This window comes from Lepidochelys kempii, chromosome 4 (assembly GCF_965140265.1).
Source record: "Lepidochelys kempii isolate rLepKem1 chromosome 4, rLepKem1.hap2, whole genome shotgun sequence".
Classification (NCBI taxonomy): Eukaryota; Metazoa; Chordata; order Testudines; family Cheloniidae; genus Lepidochelys; species Lepidochelys kempii.
Genome location: NC_133259.1, coordinates 73,561,106 through 73,580,466, shown reverse-complemented (window position 1 = coordinate 73,580,466; position 19,361 = coordinate 73,561,106). Strand labels below are relative to the sequence as shown.

The 19,361-nt window shown below is 43.4% G+C and overlaps 1 protein-coding gene across 2 annotated transcripts in view; it reads left to right on the top strand.

Moving 5' to 3' along the window:
* Window positions 1-19,361, top strand: part of GPM6A (glycoprotein M6A) — a 344,803-nt gene that overhangs the window by 114,988 nt on the left and 210,454 nt on the right. The window contains exon 1 of one of the 2 annotated variants that reach the window (XM_073341666.1): window positions 6,057-6,566. The exons of the other annotated variant lie outside the window; for it this stretch is intronic. Within the exon in view, the coding sequence (XP_073197767.1) occupies window positions 6,530-6,566 (37 nt within the window). The 5' untranslated portion in view covers window positions 6,057-6,529. Of the gene's footprint in view, window positions 1-6,056; window positions 6,567-19,361 lie in introns of those variants that run through there. 2 annotated transcript variants of the gene reach the window in all.

The following is a 19,361-nucleotide window of genomic DNA, read 5'->3' as shown; positions in this document are numbered from 1 at the left end:
TTCCCAGTATGCTCCTGCTCTGTGCTTGATCATTGCTTCTTGTCTAGTTCCTGCCTTAACCTCACTTCCACCATCAGTTACCAGTCCTGTCTGCAACGGTGGCCTCCAACTTCTAACACTGACTCTGGATTGACCTGGGCTCTGGCATTTGGTATCTGACCTTGGCTGTGACCCACAGCTTCAATTCCTGACCCTGGTTTGACCCAAGGCTCTGGTAATTAAGTAGTTGACTTTGGTGCTGACCCTTGGCTTTCCCCCACATCTGGATATCTGCTCTGCCCACTAGATCTGACTCCTGCTCTGACTACTAGGCCAGGCCACCTACATCCTGGCCACAACACCCATAACTTTGCAGTGCAATGTGTTCTACATGGGGCTATACCTCAAGACTTCTGAAGCTTCAGCTGGTGCAAGATGTGTTTAGTGTGCTGAATCAGTGTGTCAAACCTTCAGAATAGAGTCTCTTCACTTATTGCTAACAGTCATAGGTCTGTGTGACTGTTTGGCACCCATTGCTCTAAAGGAGGCTTACCAGTAATATCCTATAATAAAAACCAACCAGAGGTTCCTCAGATTCTCTGCAGGACACCTGCACTTCCAGTTTAACACCAAGTTCTTTCGTTTAGTATTGGTCAGCCCCAAGGACTGTTTTGAACATAATTGTGGTTGTTGAAGCATTCTTCAGGAAGAAAGGGGTCTGAATAACTCCCAGTCTGGCCCAGTCCCCGACATTTGAGATTCTGGCAGCTCAGCTTGGTAGTGAATTGGGAGAAGAGTTCTCTTACTCCCTCACAGACACTTCTGTAATAAAGGTAATGGTGGACAGTCTTTACCACCCCTGACATAATCCTCAAACTAGAGACTCTACTTGAACTTGTCCACGTTAGTGGCTTAGTGCCTATCTATTTGTGCATAGCACCATATTGCTCTGTTAGAATCTGGTCCCAGGCTTGAATTCATTCTTTGCCTCTCCAACATCTGCTTTTCTTCTTTTCCTCAATAGAGGAGAACACAGGACCTAATTCCTTTCGTTCAACCACAAAAATCACATCTCAGTTGGGAGCTGACAGGGTCTCACACTATAAAGCGAACCTCACTTCTGGACTCTCAGTGCATCAATATGGATGGAGCAGTCACAGTTCAGTCAGTCGAGGCATCATCTCCTCAGGAACAAAAGCCTGACCTCACCATCCATTGTTTTGAGCGGCCAGTAGATTGGCTATGGGGGACTTGAGAGCCACATTCTAACCAGGTCCAACAATGCCCCCATGATGGCCTACCTGAATCATCAAGGCTGAACTTGGAGTAATCTCTTCCAGATTCTAATGATGTCTTCCACTAGGAAGAGAAAATCCTGGGGTCTGTCAAGGCCCTACATGTGCCCAGACATTGTGCTGAACCAGAAAGGCCTCCATCTGGATGAATGCTATCTCTAGTGGGAAGTCTTCAGCCAAGAAGTGACCTGGTGTGATGCTCTGTACCTCAGGGGAACACCTAGCACCCCTATGTTAATCCTTGTAAAATGATTGTATGATATCCAATACAAAGTTTGTCATGTCGGGTGTCTTCAGAAGGCTCATGATGCACTGAACATTGTTGTTACAGTAATGTTATAGGTTTTAATTTCATGTATGTATTTATGAGGCTGAAAATGTATCCTCATGTCTTAAAATAAGCCCAGGCCAAAACTCTCCAAGAGCAGAGAGGCAGTTCACCCTCATCAGGACAGGTATGGGACAAACCCAGCCCAGCCTCACAGGAACAAAGGCCGGTGGCCTAGGCAGCAACAAAAGAATCCGTTATACTCTCAAGGGAGTCACCCCTCCTTCCTTTGGTCAGTTTGGAACTGTGATGAGGTAATGCTCACCTGACTCTGAAGGGGGGGGGCAAAGCCAAGAGGGAAGAAAGGACATGATAAAAGGGAGAGACATTTGCCATGCTCTCTCTCTCTCTCTCTCTCTTCCACCAACATCTACAGACACTACACCAAGCGACTGAAGCGCTGATCAAAGGGGAGAGCCTGGCTGAAGAGTAACCAGCCAGCCTGTGGTGAGAAGCATCTAAGTTTGTAAGGGCATTGAAAGTGTTAAGATCAGATTAGAATGTGTTTTGCTTTTATTTCATTTGACCAAATCTGACTTGTTATGGTTTGACTTATAATCACTTAAAATCTATCTTTATAGTTAATAAATTTGTTTATCCTAACTGAAACAATGCGTTTGGTTTGAAGCATGTCAGAGGCTCCCTTTGGGATAACAAGGCTGCTATATATCAATTTCCTTGTTAAACTGACGAACTCATATAAGCTTGCAGCGTCCAGCGGGCATAACTGGGCACTGCAAGATGGAGGTTCCTAGGGTTGTGTCTGGGACCGGAGATATTGGCTAGTGTCATTCGGTTGCACAACTCAAGGAGCAGCTTACATGCCAGAGGCTGTGCGTGAATAGCTCAGGAGTGAGGGTTCTCACAGCAGAGCAAGGTAAGGCTGGCTCCCAGAGTCAAGGATTGGGGTGACCTAGCTGATCACCGGTCTGGATAAAACCAGAGGGGAATGTCACATCTGGTACCTGGCCTCCTTTGATCAACTTCTTTCACATCAAGCTTCAGCTCCCTAGTTCCCAGATATGATTGAAAATGCCTTGGTCCTTACGCATAGGAACAGGGTACCTTCTCCATTTCAAAGGTGAGGGAGGTATCTTAGGTCTTCCTTCCTCTACTTCCTATGTGTCTAAGAAAGCAGAAAGAAATCAGTGACTTATGATTCTGTATGGCCCCACAATGATATAGACGGGCCTGGTGTGCCCAGCCCCTCCCACAAGCTACCCTATGATCTGTCTTTGCCTAGCAGAAAGAAAGGGTTTCCTACACATCAGTTCCACCCCACAAATCTTATGAACCCTCTTTCCTTTCAAATCCAGGAATGTTCATCCATGTCCTTGTTGTTAATCTACCTTCATGAAAGAAGTGTACTTACTCTGCTTATTGTAGGGCATGGTCTGTCTTTTTTTTTTTTTCCATTGGATGTTAGCCAAGACATTTACAATCCACTCTGTCACAGGGTTCACTTGCTGCTGGTGGTGCCTCCTCTTGGCAGTCCTGGGGATTAGCTCTGCCAGGTGTAGCACCCTTCTCTGGTGGTATCTTTACCTATCCTTCCTGCCCCGCAGCCCATCTGGCTTCAGGAACTGCAGCCACCTCTTCATGGCTTGGCCTTCAGGCCAGGTCACTATGTGGTTTCCCCTTCCACAGGAGGTATGTAACAAAGTCTTTCTAGAATAAATCATCCCAGGCAGTCCGCTGTCCTTTGCCTGGCCTGTGACATGCCCCCAGTAGCTGGTAGGGGAACCTGGGCCTGTCCTCTATGCCAAGTTCCAGCTCAGGGGCCCTCTAGTCAGCAGCCAAGGCCTGCTCTGTCCTACCTTGCTGCTTTCCCATCTTCCTGGCTTCCCACCTCTCTGGGTTTGTCAGCTTTCCAACTCCCTCTGCTCACGGAATGACTGCAGCCTACTTCCCTGCAGCCCCTTTCTCTGAGTCTCTGGGTTTTATACAGGCACCTCCTGTTCCTGTCAAGATGAGCTTTATTTAATCAATCCCTGGTTGCTCCTCCTGGTGCAGCCTGAGAAGTAAATTGGCATACCTGGCCACTTTAACCCTTTTAAGCCTTGTGTGGGTTGGACACCCTATCACACCGTCCTTTCTGGAGTTCTTCCAGAATGGGGTTCAGAGAGTCTCTGTGCTATCTCCATTAGGGTCCAGACCTCTGCCCTCAGCTCTATTAAAGTCCATAGGAAGCTTCCCAGTGGGGTTCACACCTCTTCTCCCGTAGCTAGGCTCCTTAGGGCAGTCTCTTTCTCTAGGACTCTTGTTTCGTGTGGCTCTATCCCTTTTAGTTAAATCTAGTTCTCACTTGCTCTCAGTTCAGACTTATTTGGTCCTAACTTCACCAGTCCATGCTCTCTCCTGTTATGGAAAGCAATTTTTCTAGTGGTCACTAACCCATTCCAGAGTCTGAACTCACAGCCCTGGCTTGTGGAAAATGAAACATCACATAGAGAAGGTTTGTTCTGTGGACTTGCTCCCAATTTGGTCTCAGCCATTCACCTTATTTAGGAGGTCTCACTGTTGAATTTCTGCCACAAACGTAAGGCAAGACTTGAGGTCCGGTCCCATTCTCTGCATGTCTGGTTTGTTCTTAGGGTCTACCTTTCTGAAACCAAACTCTTACACAAGTCCCTTTTGTTTGTGCTGTGCAAAGGGCCCCACAAAGAGTAGAAGCAATCCGGATACATCCTCTGCCACTGGATAATAGCCAGCATCTGGTAACCCTACTTCCTTGTGTGTGTTCCCTGCTCAGAGAAGCTTCAAGCTCACTTTTTCCAAGAGATCGCCATCTCCTGGATGGAGCACAAAGAGGCTCGATGGGTTAGCTGTGCTGTGTAGCCATGTGATGTGCTGAGACCTTCTGGAGACACCACTGGCAGGGTATGCACAAATCAGCTGATGTTGCCTTTGATAGTGAGGTTCTCAGAGGGGTCTGGTAGTAACCATAGTACTGCTGCCTTGGGGAGGAGATACACTGTCCCTAGTGGGCTCTAATAGGTCTTCTCACCTCACATCTCCCCTTATGATACCATGGTAGTTCAGTTCCTCTCAGGTGCTTAAGCTAATACTCCCCTGGTTTAATAATGGGGGGCCTAGAGGAGGGTGTTCTCAATAAGGAATGTTCAGCTGTGACATGCATTTTATGATGCAATTCAACAAAATCCAAATCTGTGGATTTTTAGGTCATGCTGCAAGCTCATTTGTTTCCCCAGATTTTCTGGGGGAGGCAAGATCCTTGCATACTACAATGTTGAAGCCATCTTAGATAGATGAGCAGCTGAGTGGTGGTTTTGGGAGATTTTGGTTTGAAAAATATCTAGGGGGTCTGGGAAGACTGAATCTGTTGTAAATTGGTCCTTATCTATTCCATATAAGAGGTGTACATGCAACGAAAGTGCTAGATAGGTGTATTTTAAAAACAGAATGGTCAGGTAGGTATCTATCTGAATGTACAAATTCATGAAATTTCTGTTGATGTGAACTGTTACAAACAAAATAGTATACAAAATATTTAGCAGACTTGAAAACAATTTTAAACTTAGAGCGAGCTGGTGAGGGGGTCCCTTTTAATAACATCACATTAAAAATAGTTTTGCTTCTGTGTTTACCCATTTTAAGTCTTGACATTTTAGATTCATGGTGAGAATTAGTCATGTTTTCCCAGGAGGATGGGGAAAAAAACCCCAGAACACACATTGTGTGTGTTTTTCTTGTTGCACTTCTAGGAAGTATTCAAACTCTTAAGATGATGCTATGCCACTCAACAGGCCAAGGTACAAAAATGCTAATTTATTGATAGACTGCAGTGTCCAATTTGCATTTCAAATCAGACTGCACAGCTCCCCAAACAAGTAAGTGCCCCCACAATGTACTGAACCTGTGTTTTTCCTCCAACAATCCATGACAAAGATTGTGTAATGTGTGGGGTTTTGTTTTTGTTTTGTTTTAAGCTTCACCATCTTGAAAAGGTTCCATCTTTTAATAAGGTACTACAGCCTGCTGATAATTTTGCATGCTATACTGCAGGAAAAAAATGGATAGAATATTTATTTAAACATCTCGCTGTCTTATTTTAAATTCACATCTGTCAATTTGTGGCATTGTGAGAGATAATTTACCTTAAATAGAGGATTTGATGGGCAGTCAGTAATATTCTCTATTTCATACTTTCTGCTTTTTTATATATATACTTGAAAAAAACCCACCTTAAACTATAAAGGTGTATCCTTCTTTTGAACAAACCCTTTTGCAGCCTGTCAGAATACATTATAGAATAAGTATAATAGTATGTATTTCTAATACTAATTATACCCAAATAGTATAAATATATGAGAGAGCGAGAAAATGAAGGAGAATATTAGTAATGAATCTGACCGAGAGTGAGACAACTACTGCAGCATAAAGAACCCACAGGCATCTGGGTTTTCCCACTTTGGTAGCAAATAGGGGGAATTATGGGTTGGTGGTCTGCTTCATGTTAGGAGGACTCCCCTCCATCTGTTCTCAGTGCAGCCTGTTTCCAATTTAAAACGCAGATTTCAATACAAACCTCAATTTCTTTCCCCCATTTTATATGCAAAGCAAGGCTTATGAATTACAGTGTCACTGCTACTGGGACGGACACCAAATTTCCCCCTAAAATTCACTGGCTGTTCATTTGAATACCTGTTTACAGTGATATACAATGGGCAGCTTTGAGAAGAAAAATTGATAATCTTCACGGAAGAGTAATTTGAATGAAATTACACTTGACAGCCTGTCTCCAAGCAAACAAGGAGAGTGAGAGAGCCTTAGCTAAGCTCTGAGGACTTGCCTAAGCCTCTGCTGTTGGAGCTTCCCAGGAAAAAAGCACCCCACACTTTTTCCAACATCTAATTGAAGCTTTTGATTAATTCTGTGTAGCAGTTTGTAGTGAAGAAAGGTAGCCATGGAAGAGAATATGGAAGAGGGACAAACACAAAAAGGTATTGTGATAAATAGTTTTCCGTTTACAAATATGGTATTATTTTGCAGTTTCCTTATTTGCTTTGGGTGCATGCCTCTAAGGCTAGTGAATATCCTGGTGTAGCAGATATGAAAGATTTTTCCATTTGGCTTCTTGAAGTAATGTCTGGAATTAATATTGTGATTGTGAATATTTAAGACTTATGGAATTCAAATGCACAGTCTTATATGCATAGTAGTAACACTGCAAGCTTTTAATGTGGACTGTTTCCCAGACCAGTCCTTTGTTAACCTTCATTTATTTCATGTTTTCACGCTTGTCTAGCTGGGTCAAGGGAGCCCACTGTGAACTATGAGAGAGCCACTCACACAGTATTTGGAGCTAGTTGGAGTTAGAAATCTAACAATGTAACCATTATTTACACCTTTCAATGGGTGTCTAAACTGAACAAAGACCTGGAGTATATTTTGTATATATCTGGGAGGTGTCTATATTTCTTTCACTTCCCCCCCCCCCCCATTTCTTTAGGTATCTGTGGAAGCAGCCTTGCTATAGTATCTATGAAGGGATTGGTTGTAAATTTTGCAGTGTATATATCCAGTTAGCTTTTTGTTTTTGCACAGTGCAGTTCAGTTTGTGTTAGAAAAAATAAATACACAGCATGGTCATGGTATTCCTATTTCAAAATCTCTGGACAAAGTTGTATGTAGCTGATTGTTGCTGGGCGTATTACTGTTTTTTAAAGGTACACCCCTAGATTGTTCTTGCTTGTACAGTATATCAAGTTGTAGCTCAGGAAATATACTGTTCATAACGTCCTTTTCTCTAAGGAGCAGAGTGTATGATCACTGCAACTGTGTTCTCTTTCTGTTCTGTCCATGCTGGATTTTATCTAGATGTATTGAAATGAGGGCATTTTTTGTATTGTAAGTGAAAAGGTAATGCTGGCAAAAATTTGCCACATCTAAATCACAGATACTGTTTAATCTAAATTGATTCGGAGATCAATGCTTGAGAGGGACATTTTGGATGTAAGAAAATTGGATAACCTAAACTCCATGTATATGCATATTTCCTGAGTTGATGCCATATTCCGTTTTTCAACACTCCGATCAATCTGCTTGTTACATGTAAATGTCATGCTTGCTCATTAGAACTGACCCACTTAGACTAAATGCAGCTTTGGAGTGTTTATTATCTTGTGTTTATCTAGATGTACAGTAGATTGTCACACAACAAAGCAGAATATATGTATCAAATGTAAAACAGATTAATTTATAAACAATATGGTGAACTGACAGGATATCTGACAATTGAATCCAAATACCTAGCCACAAATGAAACACTGATTTGGAGAAACAATGTACAATTCAGGAACCCTTAATTCCTCATTTAAAAAAATCCAATTTGAAAACTGTAAAAATTACCAAAGAAAAATGTGAATCAATTAGTGGATTGCATGAACAAGTTGCTATAGATAACTGTGTCCTCATTGTTCAAATGACAAGCAGTTTGAACGACCAATAGCCTCTCAAAATAATGTGATTAATAGTGTGATTACACCAATAGCTAATGCAACAGATTTTCCCCCCATTTAGAATGCCGTGCCTTTAGTAGTGCCCAGCTGTCATCACAAGTCTGGGCAGAAATGTGTTGAGATCCCAATATATTATTTATTTTCCCTTATGCAGGAGGGGTGGTGTTGGTTAATTGCTGTGACTGTGTTTGTGGATATGTTGTTGGAAAGAGGAGTCCCCTTACCCCCACAGAAGGCTGGAATTCAAGATTTGGGAATAAAATGAGGACCCATGAAGGGAAGAAGAGTTGGGACCTGAGTTTGTAAGGGGCTGTTAAGGAAAGTACTGTGATCGCTGGTCACTACACATGCTTTAAAGGCTGCACTTTGCCTTGGAGGAAGAATATTGTCTCTAGTTACACACTTTGGTACTTCTGTCCTAAGTTGCTTTCACAAACCATAGCACTTCTATTGTGGTGTGCTTTGCCAAGGTTGAGCAGTGTATAGTTATAATTTAGCTGGACCATCACTTGTTATTTTTCCTTAATGGAATATCCCAACAACTTTCATCAAGACATGTTTATTCTAATTTTCTTCATGCTTCCATCTTGAGTGAAGCTACTTGTTTCTGCCTCTCTCCTTCTCTCTTCTTGCTATAAAATCAATGGGAGTATAAATTGTCACTGCTTCCCAACTCCTACACCTTTCATAGCAGATGCTTTGAACCACCCACGGCACGGCATTACATGTTGCTAGCAGCCATGATGGAAGTGAATAGTTTCATATTGGTGCATTTCACAAATACAATGCAAATAGCTCTAATATGGTACTTGCTGCTTCAACAACCATTTTATTCCTATAGAGTCAAATACAATAAAATACCAGTGAGTACAAACAGTATATTTTCTATAGTGATACACTGAATGTCACTGTTTGAGCAAAGGATTCTGCCTGTATATTATCTATAAATTCCAGTTTTTGACAGTTAAAAGTTCTTTTAGGGCTATAATTTGGGAAACAAACTGCCAGCAAAGGAGACTGCTGGACAGACACATTAGCCTTAGAAATCAGACAAATAATACATAATATGTATTAATTATCTGGTTTCTGATGCAGATTCACTGTGAAGCTGCATCATGATTGGGGATCAGACACTCTAGTGTTCAAATGCTTTCTCCAGTATTGTCTTGCTGTGTGGAAGTAGCTTCTTCTCTCAGCTTCAGTTTCCGCATTCAGAAAATAAAGCTCATGCTAACCTATCTTGTTAATGTGTGTTCAGCAGTTTAAATATGTAAAAGGGTGTATAAGTGCTCTTTATTTATTATCTATTCATGTTTGCACTTAAACTATGGGAAGGCCCCTTTTCTTTTCTTGTTGGTCCTTGGCCCATCTCATTGTCTCCCAAGTGAGCAGAGGTTGGTGAGACAAGTCCAATTACATCCACTAGGCCATTCCTGTCCAAGAATTAGACCTATGCATGGAAATGGACTTTTCCTTCAAAACATTACAGTGTATCTATTGGGTGCACATTAAAAATAATAGTCTCACTAAATATCTATAGCATAATATCTTGGGAGACCTTTCAGCCATTACAGTGTCTATGAAAGGAATATAAGGAGCTCTTTGACATTGTACTGTGTTCATAGGAAATCCAAAGTCAGAGCAAAGTCAGCAAGAGTTTTGTCGTTCTACTGCTGAAAAACACAAAGGTGATAGAGATGATGGTTCAAGTTATTATTAATAAGATAAAGTGTGAACATTGCAGAAGTGTCTCAGTGAGTAAGGAGCTCCCTGACTTTCGGTGGGACACTTGCTATTAAGTCACTTAGGTGCTTTTCAAATATCCCATCCATAAAAGCTAAGTAATGTCAGTGGTTAATCTCCCAGGTCACGAGTGGTGGAAAGATGGTAATAGCAGATTGTTATTCATTTTGATACATGAAAAAAAATTGGGTGGTCTCAGTCCAGTTTCTGCATCACTGTTTGTCACCTCAGCAGAAAGTTTTTTGTGGAAGAAACAGTGGGCTTTTTATTACACATTTTATGCAGCACTTAGCATGGGTCCTGAATTCCAGTGCTACTGCACCACAAATCATAAGACTGTATCAATGTAGAATTTAAACTACTCTGGAACCTCCAGTTTTCCTTAAGGTACATTAGCAGAACAGTGTGGGAAAATGTTTATTGTTGATGCTTCTCATGTATCTGTACTGAGTGTAATTATGTATAATAAGAAGTGCCCGTATTTAGAGAGGAGCATGTTCCGGGGGTGCAGGGTACTGCACTGTGACTCATGAGAATGGACTTCTACTCTCTCATCTGTCTATAACTTGCTGTATAATCTGGGACAGATAACTTCCTCTGTGCCTTTTGTCTTGTATATTTGGACTGTAAACTCTTTGGGGGTGGGGATTGTCTCCTTCTATGTATATGTACAGCACCAAGCACAGTGAGAAACTGATCTTGTTTGGGATCTCTAGGCACTACTGTAATATAAACAATAATTACCTAATGATCTGAGCACTTTTACAAAGTTTAAAACTCTCCATATATAATTCAATATAATGTAATGTAATATACAGTTCATAGCACTCTGAATATTACCAGCCAAACAACAATTCTTCTTCGAGTGCTTGCTCATGTCGATTCCATTCTAGATGTGTGCATGCCCACAAGAACAGTCACTGGAGATTTTTGCCGTGCTCATGTGCTGGTATATTAGGTGCTGCTGACCCTACATCCTCTCTGTTCCTCCTTACCGCCTATGACGATTGGTCAGAGCGCCTTGTTTTGCATCACAAAAGCATTAGTGATTCTTACAGTCCATTGTTCTGTCTCCTTTGTTGTTAGTTGATAGGTATTGAGTTAGACCTTTAAGTTAAGTGTTAGAGTAGAGTTTAGGCATTAGAGACCCAGCTGGGACTTCGTCTCGGAGCCCGGCATGCCCCATTCCCCATGCTTTAAGCCATGTTCAGTGTGCAGCTGGCTGAAGCCTGTTACTGACCCCCAGGAGAGCTGTTTAAAGTGATTGGGGGAGTCCCACAGAAAGGATAAGTGCAGGATCTGAAATAAGTTTTTTGCCCTCGAACTCAGAAGGAGTGGGATATCTGCTTAAGGGCCCTCCTCGTGGAGGCTTCGCTTCATCTTACCTCGAAGCCCTCTCGATTGGACTCCGTGCCCGACACCTTGGTGTTGGCACACAGTACACCACCAGCACCGGAATCCACCTGGCACTGTTCCCCCCCCCGGTGCCTAAGAAGCAGTCAAAGTCGACGGGCCCACCGGCACCACAGGAAAAGGGGGCTTCAGGCAAAGGACCTGTGTCAGGTCATGTGCCCACCCCAAAGCTGCTTGGGGGTACTTCTGGGGTCAGCCCCCCTAGTCCAGCCAGGGACCTGCCTCTGACTTCTGGGAGCAGAAGGGGGTATCAGCCCCTAATAGGGTCATCTGTGCCCAAAGTGGGCCTGGCAGCCAAACAGCAAGTAGGCTGACCGGCACCAGACGTCAAGCCAGACGACAGACCTAGCCCAGGTCCCGGCATCTATGGGCAAGCTGGTTATGGGACCACCCCCTAAAGCAGTGGGAGTGTCCCCAATCCCTGGACTGCAGGCATCAGTCCCCATCACTGCGGCCTTGGACCCTGGCACCACAGCCTCAGTCCCTGGTTAGAAGACACAGGTCCCTGATGCCAAGGTCTCTGCCTGCAAGTCACACCTGAGTCACGATGCTGATCCCTGTACCCCTGGTACTATCGGGCCTCCCGCCAGAGTTTATCATGGCGCAGCTCACCATCACCTAGGCGGTCTTCCAGGCGTCAGTCCCCCCTGTGCAGGATTGTTCCCAGTCACCACCGGTCTCCGGCTCCCTGGTACTGCTCTTCAGGCTGGCATGGATTCTTGCCCTCTCCTCACTGGTCGCCGATGAGTGTCAGTTGGCAGACTCAGACATCTACAGCTCTGTGATGTCACTGGAAGGGCCATGGTCCAAGCCTGAAGGGGAGTTCAGCCCCTCACCTATAAAAGGCGAATCACCACCAGCCCGTGAGACCAGCCCAGCTCCTGCGTGTTGGAGCACGGTGTCGAATCTGACACGGGGGCAACACAGCGGGCTCCGATGCCCTGGATGAGCTAGGGGAAGCCGCCCCTCCCTCTGCTGTGCAGTAATCTTTGTCATCTCTGGATGAAGCGTTCGGGGGCCTCTTGCAAACAAGCAGCCTCTCTGACAACTTCAAGGAGCAGTGGACCCTGCTCAAAAGGGTGGCTGCCAACCTGAACTTGGAGGTTGAGGAGTTAGCGGAGGAGTCCGACGACCTCTTTAATGTCATACCTTCCACCCTGGCCCAGGTTGCATTGCCCATCCACCCAGGGGTCCTTAAAATTGCCAAGTCTGTGTGGCAGACCCACTCGTCCATTCCACCTACCTCCAAGAAGGTGGAAAAGAAGTACTATGTGCCCACAAAGGGATTTGAGTACCTGTACACCCACCCTCCAGCAGGGTCCCTGGTCATGTCTGCCATCAATGAAAGGGTCAGATGAGTGGCACACCAAAACATAAAGATGCCAAGAGGCTGGACTTGTTTGGCAGGAAAATTATTCGACAGCCAGCCTGCATGTTCCGATGTCTAACCATCAGGCCCTGCTAGGCAGGTACAACTTCAACCTGTGGGACTCCATCAGCAAGTTCAAGGAGGGCCTCCCACAGGACCGAGCCCAGGAGATCACTGCCTTGGTGGAAGAGGGCAAAGCGGTGGCAAGAGGCTCTCCAGATAGCCTGGGATGCTACGGACTTGGCAGCCAGGGTTGTTGCCTCTGCGGTGGTGATGAGGTGCAGCTCCTGGTTACAGTTCTCTGGACCTTCTGTTTGAGGGAACAGAGTTGACCAATGCGCAGCTCTATGGCCTTAAAGACTCCCATGCCACCCTCCATTCCTTGGGCCTACGCACCCGTCAGCTGTCCTAGAAAGCCATTCCATCCCCTCCACCTCCATCAAGGTCCTGGGGTGTCCCCCTGTCCATCTCCTACAGGAAAGACAGAGACAAAGGATTTAAACAGCGTCACCCTTAGTCTGCCCATTCCTCTGCCCAGCCTGGTTCTTCCAGAGGCCAAGGAAGCGAGAAGCAGGTATTTTGAGGATGTGCCCAAGGACAGCACCTTAGTCACTTTCCAGGATCCACCCCCTTGTTCTTTCCTCAACCGCCTGTGCCCCCTTCCGGTCAGCCTGGTCGTAGCTGACCTCGGACCATTGGGTGCTTGACATAGTATCTTCGGGCTACACCCTGCAGAAATAACACTTCTTTATACACTTTCTCCGTACCATTCATGATTTTATAGACCTCTGTCATACCCTCCCTCAACTTTTTCTTTCTTAAGCTGAAGAGTCCCAGTCTCTTAACTCTCACCTCATATGGAAGGTTTTCTATACCCTTAATCATTTTTATGTTCTTCTCTCTACTTTTTCCAGTTCAAATATATGTTTTTTGAGATGGGGTGACAAGTACTGCATGCAGTATTCAAGGTGTGGGTGTACCATAGATTTATTTAGTCACCTTATGATATTTTCTCTCTTATTAGCTGTCCCTTTCCTAATGGTTCCTAACATTCTGTTCAGTTTTTTGACTGCTGCTATACGTTGAGCAGAGAACTATCCTTAATCGCTCCAAGATCTCTTTCTTGAGTTGTAACAACTAATTTAGACCTCAACATTTTGTATGTATAGTTGGCATTATGTTTTACAATGTGTGTTAAGTTGCATTTATAAACATTGAATTTCATCTTCCATTTTGTTGCCCAGTCACCCAGTTTTGTGAGATCCCTGTGTAAGTCTTTGCAGTCTGCTTTGGATTTAACTATTTTGAGTAATTTTGTATTTTCTGCAAACTTTGTCACCTCACTGTTTACCCTTTTCCAGATAATTTATGAATATGTTGAACAACACGTGATCTAGTACAGAACCTTGGGGGACTCAGCTATTTACCTCTCTCCATTGTGAAATCTAACCATTTATTCCTAGCCTTGGCTTCCTATCTTTTAAGCAGGTACTGATCTATGAAAGGACCTTCCCTCTTATCCCATAACTGCTTACTTTTGCTTAAGAACCTTTGGTGAGGGACTTTGACAAAGGCTTTCTGAAAGTCAAAGACAGTATATCAACTGGATGACCCTTGTCTACTTGTTTGTTGATAACCTCAAAGAATTCTAATGGTTAGGCATGATTTCCCTTTACAAAAGTCATGTTGACTTTTCCCCCAGCATATTGTGTTCATCTTATGTATCTGATAATTCTCTTCTTTACAGAGTTTCTACCAATTTGAATGGTGTTGAAATTAGGCTTACCAGCCTGTAATTGCCAGGGTTGTCTCTGGAGCTTTTTTAAAAAATTGGCATCACATTAGCTATCCTCCAGTCATCTGGTACTCAGGGTGACTTAAGTGATAGGTTACATAACACACTTAGTAGTTCTGCATTTTCATATTTAAGTTCCTTCAAAACTCTTGGCTGAATACCGTCCAGTCTTGCTGACTTATTACTGTTTAATTTACAATTTGTTCCAAAACCTCCTCTATCAACACCTCAGTGTGGGACACTTCCTCAGATTTGTCATCTAGAAATAATGGCTTAGATGTGGGAATCTCCCTCACATCCTCAGCCATGAAGACCAATGAAAATAATTCATTTAGCTCCTCCACAAATGCCCTGTCTCCTTCAGTGCTACAATAGTCTAGTGGTTCTACTCAAGGCTGTCCATATGGGGTGCGGGGCCTGGGGTGGAAGTGACAAATCTGTCACTTCCGGAACCGACTGCGCCGGCCAATTGCACCGGCTTGTGGGACCCCCCCAAAGCATGGGGCCTGGAGCGGTCAGCCTGATTTGCTGTACCCAAGGGATGGCTCCATTGATTCTTTGGCAGGCTTCCTGCTTTTGATGTATTTAAAAAAATTGTTGCTGTTAGTTTTTGTGTGTTTTGCTAGTTGCTTTTCAAATTCTTTTTTGGCCTGCCTAATTATACTTTTACACTTTACTCGCCAGAGTTTATGCTCTTTCCTATTTTCCTTAGGATTTAGCTTCCAATTTGTAAACAATGTCTTTTTGTCTCTGACTGCCTCTTTTACTTTATTATTTAGCCATGGTGGCATTTTTTGGTCCTTGTATTGTGTTTTTTATTTGGGGTGTACTTTTAGTTTGAACCTCTATGGTGTTTTTTAAAAGAGTTTCCATGCAGCTTCCATTTCACTCTTGTGACAGTTCCTTATAATTTCCATTAAGTTAGCTTACTCATTTTTGTGTAGTTCCCCTTTTTGACGTTGAATGCTACTGTAGTGGGTTTATTTGGCATTTTCCTCCCTACAAAGATGTTAAGTTTGATTACATTGTGGTTGCTATTACTGAGTGGTTCAACTATATTCACTTCTTGGACCAGAACCTGTGCACCATTTAGGACTAAATCAAGAATTGCCTGTCCCCTTGTGGGTTCCAAGACCAACTGCTCCAAGAAGCAGTCAAGAAATGTTATTTATGTATCATGTCCTGAGGTGTCATGTACCCCATCAATATGGGGGATAGTTGAAATCCCCCATTATTATTGGATTTTCTTTATGTAGTCTCTCTAATCTCCATAGTCACTGTCACCATCCTGGTCAGGTGGTTGGTAGTATATTCCTATTGCTGAACTCTTATTGTTCAAGTGTTGAATTTCTTTCTACAGAGATACTATGATATAGTTTGAGTCATTTAAGAATTTTACTATATTTGATTTGGCTTTCTTTCACATATATTGCCACTCCCCCATCAGTATGACCTACTCTGTAATTCCTGTATATTTTGTACCATGGCATTACTGTGTCCCGCTGATTATCATCATTCCACCAAGGTTCTGTGATGCCTATTATATTGGTATCCTTATGTAATACTAGGCACACAAGTTCACCCATCTTGGACTTCTAGCATTTGTATACAGACCCTTATAAAATTTGTCAGTATTTAGTTGTCAGTCTTCATGTAATGTAATTGAATGGGACTCTTTTTCATTTGACATTTTGTCTTCAGTTCCAACCTGTACATAGGCAAGTTCTATCCTCTCCTCTTTACTAGAATATAGAGTATCCCCTTTAATAGATCCTCCTCTTTGGGATTTCTGTCTCCAAACCATGTGCTCCTCCGCACCTGTTGGCTATCTCCCAACCCTTAGTTTAAAAACTCCGCTATGGCCTTTTTAATGTTGTGTGCTAGCAGTCTGGTTCTCTTTTGGTTTAGGTGGAGCCCATCCTCACCATACAGGCTCAAGTATTATGGCTCACAAAGTTAGAGGAAAAGATTCTCCACTTCATCTGAGATCTGCTTGGAGGCGGTGGAGAGGGGGACCTCTGCAGGGAGCCTGTCATAGCAGCACCTGGCCCTGGTAACCTTATGCCAGAGGAGGACTGAGTGGGGCAGAGTAGAACTCCACTTGGCCCACTTTCCCCGCCTCCAGTCAGTCTTACTGCTGGAATGTCCTGTCCCTCTCTTTATACTGGGAGTTGGGAGGAGGCTGGTACAGAAGCTGCTATGCCACCTCCGCTGACTTTCCACCAGTCCCCCTTGCAGGGGGATGTCTCTGTTGTCCATTACTGGACAGTTCATGTCTTTTGAGCAGTGGAAAGCTGACTTAGCAAACCAGAGATTTCAGCCAATAGACTACATAGTACAGTAAGTTTAGGAAGGAATGGTAACTCAGAGTTTCTCTGCTTTGCTCTTTTCAGGCCAACATTTAATATGGCTGTTGAAATATGTGTGTATATTTGTCTTTTTATATGGTACTTTTGTATGCTGGTGTTAGATGATCTCATTAGAATCTCTCATCTTGGAGCTGGAAAAAGCCTATTCACTCATATAGTGAGTTTATACTATTTCCCACACCAGTGGTAGACTCTGCAGTATTATCTAAGGCTGTTTTCATTCTTGTTTTAAATAACATAGTTGATGATTTTTCCACTGTTTTTTATTCGGAAGATTATTCTAGAGAAGAAAAGATCCGCCATGAAGTTTTCCTTATATTCAATCTTTAATTTTCCCTGTTATTTTCTTTTCAACACTTCTTTGGTAATTTCATCTCCTTCATCCCACCCTAAACAAATCCCTGCTCATTTTAGTGTATGATGTAATATTTGTATTTTCCTATTTATAATCTCTATACATATGTAGTGATAGTTGTTTTATACTCTATAATGTATTATTTGTATCTAATATTACATCCATTTTGAGAGCACTCATCTGTGAGCACTTTTAGCTGAATTTGTTAGGAATACACAACACTTCCTAACAGTGCTCTCCTTCCTTCCTTCCTTCTCCTCCTTGAATATTGGTTTCATTGGAGAGAACATATTTGGTAGTTTTGCTAGTAACAAGGGTAATATAAAACTCACGGAGAGACTGATCAAACAGATGTTTTCATTGAATCATAGAACCATAGGGTTAGAATGGACCACAAGGATCACCTAGTCTAGCCCCCTGCCAAGATGCAGGATTTGTTGTGTCTAAATCATCCAAGAAAAATGGCTATCCAGCCTCTATTTGAAAACCTCCAGTGAAGGAACTTCCATGACTACGCTAAGCAGTTTGTTCCATTGTCCTATTGTTCTTACAGTTAGGAAGTTTTTCCTGAGATTTAATCTAAATCTGCTATACTAGGGGTGGCCAACCTGAGCCTGAGAAGGAGCAAGAATTTACCAAAGAATTTGCCAAAGAGCCACAGCTAATACATCAGCAGCCCCCCCATCAGTCCCCCGCCCCCCTGCTCCCAGTGCCTCCCGACCACTGGCAGCCCTGCTGATCAGCACCTCCCCCTCTTTCCCCGCACCTCCCGATCAGCTGTTTCGTGGCATGCAGAAGGATCAGAGGGGAAGGAGCAAGGGCACAGCAGGCTTAGGGGAGGGGGCAGGAAGGGGTGGAATGGAGGCAGGGCCTGTGGCAGAGCCAGGGGCTGAGCAGTGAGCACCCCCCTGCACATTGGAAAGTTGGTGCCTGTAATTCCAGCCCTGGAGTTGCTGCCTATACATGGAGCCACATATTCATTTCTGAAGAGCTGCATGTGGCTCCAGAGCCACATGTTGGCCACCCCTGTGCTATACTGTAGTTTGAACCCATTGCCTCTTGTCCTGCCCTCTGTGGCAAAAGAGAACAATTTTTCTCTATCTTTTTTATATAAACAATGAATTTGTTGCAAGTATTTGAAGACTTATATCATGTCCCCTCTGTCCTTTAATCTCCTCTTTACCAAACTAAACGTACCCTGTTCCTTCAGCCTTTTCTCATATGTCATTCCCATGTTGCCATTCAATCCCTTTGATCATCTTTGTTGCTCACTTCTGGATACTTTCCAGTTTCTCTACATCCTTTGTATACAGTGGTGACTGAAATTAGACACAGTACTCCAGCTGAGGAGTAACCAGTGCTGAGAAGAATGGTACTATCACCTGCTGTGACTTGCATGATACGCCTCTGTTAATGCAACCCAAAATTCTATTTGCTTTTTTGCAACAGCATTACATTGTTGGCTCATGTTGAGGCTGTGATCCACCACAGCTTCTAGATTATTTTCAGTAGTGCTGCTGCCAAACCAGTTATCCCCCATTCTGTACTTCTTTCCTAAGTGTAGCACCTTACATTTGTCTTTGTTGAATTTCATTGTGTTGTCTATAGTCCAGTTCTCCAATTTATTAAGGCCCCTTTGAATTTTAGTTCTATTCTCCAAAGTGTTTACAGTCCCCCCCTAACTTTGTGTCATCTGCATATTTGATCAGTATGCTCTCCATTCCTACATCTTGATCATTAATAAAGATGTTAAATAACACCAGACCCAGAACAGCTACCTCATTCCAATCTGACTTCATTCCATTAATAGTTACTCTTTGTTTGCAGTTGTTTAACCAATTATGTATCCACTTAATGGTAGTTCTACCAAGCCTGCATTTCTCCAGCTTACTTATGAGACTGTCAGTCTCATATTATGTCCTCCACATTCCCCCTATTCACCAAACCTGTTACCTTATCAAAGAAGGAAATCAAGCTGGTTTGGCATGATTTAATCTTAGTAAATCCATGTTGGCTGATATTGATCGCCCTCTTCATCATCCAAGTATCAAGGTCAGGCTGACTGGTTTATAGTTCCCCCGCTCCTCCTTTTTCCCCCCTTTGAAAAGTTGGGCACTATGTTAGCCCTTCTCCAGTCTTCCTTTCCTGTCACCCACGAGTTTGCAAATATTGTCAGTGGCTCTGAGATTTCTTCAGCTAATTTCTTTGGCAACCTGGGGTGAATAGTAACATG